Genomic DNA, 7,449 nt, shown 5'->3' on the forward strand with positions numbered 1-7,449 from the left:
CTGAATGCTGCCTTCTGCGTCTCCCATTCATCGGGGCTTCTTTCAGGACGGAGGGTTGGCTAGGTCTTGAGTTGTCTTTTTTTGCCTTATGCTATAGTAATCTTATGTCTCTGATAGTGACAGAGTCAGGGAAGCTCCTCCCATCTCTTGCTGTCCACAGCCACAGGCTTGGGCAGGGCCCTGGAGGAGTCCTGCGTGGTTCAGCCACTGTGGCTGTCTGGCCAGGCATCCTCTTCCTCCCCTCCTGATGCTGCCTACTTATTTGAAGAAGAGTTTTTCGAGCTCAGGTTGTAGCTGCTGGAGATCCTCTGGAGACTTTCCAGCCCAGTGGGCAAGGGGCTGCTTGGTATCACGTGTGGTGGTCAGGCCTCCTCACTAGTGCCTCCTCTCCTCTTCCCATGCCCAGGCTGGCATGTCAGAAGCCAGGTGGTGGCAGTCGGAGAGGGGCATGAAAGGGTGGGCCATGGAACAAAGCGCTTTGAGAGCTGCCTCTTCACCCTCCCTTTTTAATCAAGGGCTCATCCCAAATTGCTCTTCAATGCCAGCAAGCAAGGAAATGCCCACACAAGGTCTTGAGCATTTGTGCAGATTTACTGAAATCAACTCAGGAGCTCTGCGGCTTCCTCCTAGGCCAGTATTTCATGGAAAGCCAGTAATCCCGGGCTCCAAGGAGTAGGACAGCTAGTCATGTGACATAGCAGGGGAAGGGCTGAGGTTCAATCACATTTAGCAGACAGATCATATTTTCAAAAACTTTTGCTGTGGGTGTTTTCCTCTCTTTGGGGGGTCAACATCCTTTTAATCATACTCACCTACACCTATCCCTACTTATTCCTCCAAAGCACTGGTATACAGCTTTTGTAAGCAAACGTATATTGAAATTGTTTTTAAAACTACAGGATGCTGAACTGTGGGGCCATAAGGAGAGTGTGTTTATGGATTGTATGTATGTGAATGAGAGAGTGAATTTGACTTTTATATGTAACTTTTAAAATCAGGAAAAAAAGACTTGCATAATACCCAGGGTGATAACACGCAAGCCCGTGTTGCGGCTCAGCTGATCAGTCAGTCTCCTTGGTGCTTTCCTCCTTCCGGACACTGCCTTGTTTGACCTTCTCTGGAAAGGCCCTGACCGGTTTCTAATAAATGGCACATGGAGGATGGCCTAGCCAAAATGGAGGCTGTAAGTTCCCTTGTGCTTTAAAACTGTTCATAACTGAAATTAAGAACAATCACCTTCCCCCAGCCTGAACGCCTCTCTCCATCCCCAGTTTGGTCTCCAGAATTCAGTAAGAGAGTAATTGAAAGCTCATGACACTTGCGATGGTTTCTGGAAACATATCTGCAGGTACCAAGAGAAGAGGATAAAGATTTGTCCCACCTATCAGTCATTCCTACCGTCCCCCACCCCCCATATCCAGAGCAGCCCACTACTGACTACTGACACTGAAATGCATTTAGCCAATTGGGACGGTTCCAGCATGTAACTTCCTCTTGATGCGTGATCCTGACAGGAGAAGGATTGAGCTTAATTTATGCTATCTAATAACCTCAGTGCAGCAATTTGGGAAGTTAGCCTTCCAAAATTTCCCCCAGACTTTCCCCCAGTGAATTACAATGCCATATATACTAATTGATATCAGCACCACTCCCAAAATTTAGCTGCTGTTCAGTGGCTCTCACCTTTCAAAAATGAAAGCCAAGTGTCAAGGTGTGTCTAACAGAGGTACACAGAACTTGGGTAGAGAAGGCATGTGTTTTTGGCTGGGTGGAGAATCCTTGGGTGGGTAGAGAGGATATTGGGGAGTGTCTGTGGTTGTCACGCTCTGTGTCCTTTTCCAGAGAGAGCCTAGGGCTCTCAATCCACTGGATTGGCTGTCCACCAGCTGGCAGAAGGCAAGCTGAGCAAAATTGTGGGGGGCGTAATGAGGATAAGGCTGGAGCCGCTCTCCTCCATCCCAGTCTGCCTTTGACTAATGAGGTATTAGGTTGAGCCAAGGCTGAGTTAATTTCAGGGGTAATCCATTTCCTGCTACTTTTATTCAGCCAGTTCCATTCATCAGAAGGAGAGAAGAACCCCTGGGACCTTATCTTGCATCATCCCAATATCCTGGAGGAAGGGAAGGGAAGGGGCAGCAGGGGTCTTCCTGCCCTTATTATGGATGCTGAGGGTATGGAAATATGTCAGGACTTGGTGACAAAAATGTCTATGGACACTTCCTGCCACCATACTTCAGGTGCCCCACCCCAGGCCCCCATTTGGCAGCAGGTTCTCCCACACCAGGTGGACTTGGCTCCAAAAAGATGATTGTGTTTGTTAGATGGAGGATGCATACTGAGGCCATCCACGCTTCTGCTGTGAAATCCTTTAGGAGAAAGACAACTGGTATCCAATATCTTCGAGTAATGAACTTATCAGTAAATATAACACATGAGCTCATTAATCTTATCTTTGCTTTTTGACCAAGTGGGAGCTCGGCTTCTCAGGAGACAAAAATTTCATCTCTGTTCTTTTCCTTAAACCCAATCCCAATTTAGAGTCAAGCATATTGCCCTGCTCTCTCTGGGAAGCAGTTAATAATGTGTTTTCTCACACAATGGATGGTCCAGGCTCAGCCTGGTCACTGAGGTCCCTGAGCCAGGTGCACGTGCCCATACACAGCATGAGCGCAAGGCATCACAGCAGGGCTGTGCGTGTCAGCTGAGGAGTATTCTCTGGGTGAACTTAATCTTAAAAGTTAAGTCTGTTGAAACTGCTGTCTATCCTGGCTACTTAGACCTTCCTTCAACTTCTGCTAGTCTAAAATGACTGCCTCCACACCTCATCTCTGAAATGAAAAGAGATTGAGGATGTGGGAGATGGATGAATGACAGTTTGCAAGGAGTGGCTGTCCATTCACCTTGGCCGCTGCGATCTAGGCTAAAAAGAAAGAAATCTCTGAGAAGAGAGGCCATTTGCTTGGAGAATGAGTAAAGAGAGCATTGCCCTGGCAGGGCTACTGTGAGATGCCTGTGCCAGGTGCACAAGGAAAGGAGGTTTAAGAAAGGATTCAGATTCACTTACAGGTTGGTCCTGTGGACCTGGTTTAGGTCCGTGGGGCCTGGAGGTGTGGCCAGATACAACTGATGTGATGAGTTGGTGGCAGGGAGCCAGCTAGCACTGGTAGGTTTCTCCCAGTCCAGATCTTCTTCCCCCTCTCCCTGAAAGAGGGGGCCAGATAGACCCAGAGGACTTCAGTGTCTGCCCCCCAGACACACATCCACACACCCATTAGCATTCCTAGAAATTGACCAGAAAGGGAGAGGGAATGGGCCACATCCTGATGCAGCTCTGTGTTCCCTTTGTCCTCTGAGCCTCTCTGCTGACTCCCCAAGGGCCTCCTCTCAGTGTTTCCTACCAGGGGGGCTTCATCTGTACCATCTCCCTGCTCTGTGGTCCTCTCCTCAGTCCTTTGTCCTACCAGCCTCACCAGTGTCTCCCTTGGACTTCTCTGCTCCAGAAAGAGAGGACCAGCTCTGCAGCCTCCTCCACTTCTGGGAGGGTAGAGCAAGTGGGAAGCCCTGAGTGTTGGGACCTCTGTGTCTTACCCACCAGGTGGAGTTAGAAGCATCAGGCTCCTTTGAGATGGTGACTAGAGCTCAACATTTCTGTTTTTCCTCTATTTATATGTAATACCTTTTCCAGCACTTGAAATAATCCAGTGTCCCTTGAGATTCCCTGCTCACTTGTAGGTTGGGGTTTGATCACTTCCACCCCACCCCCACCCCCAAACCCTAGCCGTACTGGAGGTAGAATGTAATTTAAGCCATAATCACTTCTGTTCCCTCTCTGCCCCCTAGAAATGGTAGGTGTCCTGTGGTGGATATTACAGTTTGCCGAAGCCAGGGAAAGTGCTGAACTGGCAGCTCTGTGCTCTCCCACCTGCATGGTGGCTGAGAGGGAAGGGGCTCAGGGCCCACTCATTTCCTCGGGAAGGGGTGTGTCTCACTGCAGCAGTCGCCTTTGGGGTTTCACCTTCAGGGTCCAGGCAGGAGCAGCACTGAATGCAGACGCAGCCGCCCTTGGCAGTGGTCATGCCCCTTGGAGACTGATTTGAGGAGGCGGTCTGGAGTGTGAAGAGCTGGCTCTCTTGTTAAAGGGTGAGGGGACATCGTAATAAACTCTCTTCAGCAGCAGGAGCCCCTGCTGTGGCCATTGTTCACTCACTGAGATGCCTTTCCCGTCTTCTGGACCAGAGCGACAGCTGGGCTCTTTGGGCATTTGGAGGCCACCTTAACAGTCTGTTTTCTCTGCTTCTCCCCGCTACTGCAGGTTACGTGTTCTGTATGTTACATCGCCTCCCCGAGCAGCATGACTGTACATTTGACCACATGGGCCGCGGCCGAGAGGAAGCCATCATGAAAATGGTGAAACTGGACCGGAAAGTGGGGCGCTCCTGCCAGCGCATCGGGGAGGGGTGCTCCTGAAGGCCAGGCACGGCCACCACATGACGCTGTTCTTAGTTCACTAATGTTAGCCTTATTTAGGACAAAGTCAGCCAGACACCTTGTACTGGGCACGCGTCAGACTACAGCCAGTCCGTTTCCTTTCTTTAGCCAGCCATCCTGGTACTGTAGTTTAGGGATTGATGGTGGTTGAAATTGATTTCTGGCTGGTTACTAAGGTGCCTGCTAGCCATTGTATAAAATTAAAACATGAAGAATATTTTTTTTGAGCATGGCTAGTGGATTTAAAACAACACATACCTGTCACTGCTGGAGTCAAACTTATAAAAGCCTTAAGTGGAAAGTGTTCCAGACGGAGACTCTGAGTTAATAGAGGAGTAGAAGCTGGTGTTAAAGTTCCCACGACGCACATGGCTTTGCCAGAAACTCTGGTTAATGTTCGGCCTTTCACCTCTTCACTTATCCTTAGTCCCAGTAGCCAGGATCCCTGATGGCCACGCGTGCCTGGGCCACAGGAGGCTGCTGAGATTGGCCACATGGCTGGGCTGGGTGGTGGCCTTGCTCTCCCACAGAGCTGGAAATGGGGGTGGGGGGCAGGTTCTCATGAAAATTTTTTATCTGACTTGCTATGAAAAAACTCTCTCATCACGCGAGAAGAGAAACGGTAACCTCACTTTGAAAATTAGCTCCACTCAAGACTAGTCCACGAAGGAGACCCACCTTTTCTACACAGGACCCATGGTTGTGAGAAGTCACCGGGGCACACCCCGACTCCACTGGCTCTGGTTTGCCATTTGCCAAGTGCAGGGATCTGGCAGTTGATCAAATAAGGCTAATTGCAGCACAGCAGCTGCGGTGGGGTCTACAAACTGGCCTCTGCAGCTAGATTTCTATATTGGGAGTTTTTTAAAAGACGTTTCATAGCTGACAGGAATCAGTAGAAGTCCTGGGGAGCACCTGGGGAAGCTGCTGCCTTTCCAGCAGGAGCCTGCTCAGCCCCTCTCCCTCTAGGGGCCAAAAGGATGGTGCCGTGGTCTCACCTCCCGTGTCTGTGCGCCCCCTAGTCCAAGGATAACCAGTCCACATCTACCACACAGCCAGTTTAGTAAGGGCAGGCAGCGTATGCCACAGGGACTGCGGGTTTGAGCTGTCTAGAACAGTGGTTCGTGGCCGTGGCCCAGCTCTGAGAGAAGCATTTTCTCTGGCGGGTGGGGGTGGGAGGGCATATTTCTCAGCCTGTGCCTCTTCTCTTGGGCAGAGAGGAGTTCAGTGGCTGCAGTAGCTCAGGCCAGGTGGGGAGGGGTGAGGATGGGCCTACTTGCCTGTGTTAGGAAGTAAATCATCACCAGTCGGGGGGGTGGAGTCAGTAAACAGGACTAAGATTCCCTTGAAAGCCTGAGCAGGGGTGAGTGGCCCCGAGCTCCTGTCTCATCCAGGTCAGTGAGAGTCGGAGGCTCCTGCAGGGGCAGTTTGAGTCTGCCCACACATGGGGTACTGGAATAGTTTAACCCAGCAACTTTCCCTTTCATACCACAGCAAACGTTCAGCTCTGTCTGCAAATTAACAGCTAAACACCTGCAACTACAAATATTTTTTGATCTGAAGTACTGAAATAGGAAATCATGCTCTTCCCAACCTCTTCCTCCCACCCCACCCAAACCAGAGTGGAATCCACTGCAAAATCTCCAGCCTTAATTCTTGCTTCAGGACCCAGACCGGTGTCTTGCTCTAGGGCAGCCCAGGGCAGAGGGGTCAGGTCTGCCCGCGTTTACCACTGTTGTCAAGCCACGACCCTCTGGCCAGTGCATGGCCATCCTCAGTGAGGCAGCCCCACCTAGGCCCCCTGCCAAGCTCTGATCTCGAAGAGGCCATCCACATGCCCTTCAGGCCCTCCTCAGGTCCCATCGGCTGCTGCTGTGGCAGCGATGGGGAGCCCGGCGGCACACAGGGCTCGCAGCCCATGTTCACTTCCTGATGGTAGAGCTGGGGTGGGGGGAAAGGGCTTGTTCCCCTGCAGTATCTGTTCTGTGAAGTTTGTTAAATGTAAGGAAAGCTTAAATTCTTGTATCTTTAAAAGAGAAAATCTTATTTAACCCTTTTGTGTTCTAGATTTACTTACACACATAGCCTAGAGCTCAGTTTTAGTTTTAACATTGTGAAAATATTAAAAGAATCTTGTAACTTTATTCTTTTTTCTCCTGCTGAAAAAAAATTAAACCAATCGTATGAAAGTTTGAATTTCTCTGTTTCGCCGGTTCTCCTGAGTGCCACCTGGATAACCGGAAAAATAGTAAAAAGTCTCCCTGGCCACAAGAGATGGGGGGATCTTGTGTGCGGAGAGTCTGCATTGTCTGAGGGTCATGTGTCCAGTAAGTGTCCAGCCAAAACAGCTGTTCCCCTGGTTTCTATTGGGTGGTTCTGCTTTGGGAGGCCACGGGGCCTGGCACTGGGGTGAAGGTGTCTACTGAGTCAAGCCTCTGCTGGCACAAGGAGGTTGCAGATCTAGGGAGATGGGAAGAAATGAGTACCTGCCCTGAGGACCTCACAGGTGTGCCTGGGTTCTAGGTGGGAGGGGGGCAGCGTCTCCAAGACCCAAACCCCACCCAAAGAAGGGCCTGGAGGATGAAGGATGAATGTTCCCTGAAGGGAGAATCAGAGTGACATATATGCTGTGTGAACTCTTTGGTGTAGAGAATACACTTAATACATCTTAAGATGTATAAAAACATTTAGTGGGGGTGTGGCAGAGGAGTGGTACCCTTCCTACCACCTTTAAGGCAGAAATATTGACCACACAGTTCTCATGAAGATGATGAAAAATCCTCAGGAAATCAGAAGCGCGTGATGCAGGCTAACAAGCAGATGGGCAAAGAGCACGGGCCTGATGGCCTTGGAACGTGCCGCACCTGGTGAGGTGTGGTGAGACTGTCCGTGCCTTGTGCCTCCCTCTCAGCACCTGCCGATTGATCAGGGAGGCCTTGTTTATGCCTGCAAGAGCCCACA

General features: G+C 50.3%; 1 protein-coding gene across 3 annotated transcripts in view; it reads left to right on the top strand.

Moving 5' to 3' along the window:
* ZFAND3 (zinc finger AN1-type containing 3) overlaps positions 1-6,677 on the top strand; it is a 311,195-nt gene extending 304,518 nt beyond the window's left edge. For all 3 annotated transcript variants that reach the window (XM_023624249.2, XM_070245524.1, XM_014734392.3), the window contains one exon: positions 4,313-6,677. In XM_023624249.2, coding sequence (XP_023480017.1) covers positions 4,313-4,467 — 155 coding nt within the window. In that variant the 3' untranslated portion in view covers positions 4,468-6,677. The remainder of the gene's footprint in view (positions 1-4,312) is intronic.
* The last annotated feature ends 772 nt before the right edge of the window (positions 6,678-7,449 follow it).

The sequence above is a fragment of the Equus caballus genome, chromosome 20 (genome assembly GCF_041296265.1).
Source record: "Equus caballus isolate H_3958 breed thoroughbred chromosome 20, TB-T2T, whole genome shotgun sequence".
In the NCBI taxonomy this organism is placed as follows: domain Eukaryota; kingdom Metazoa; phylum Chordata; class Mammalia; order Perissodactyla; family Equidae; genus Equus; species Equus caballus.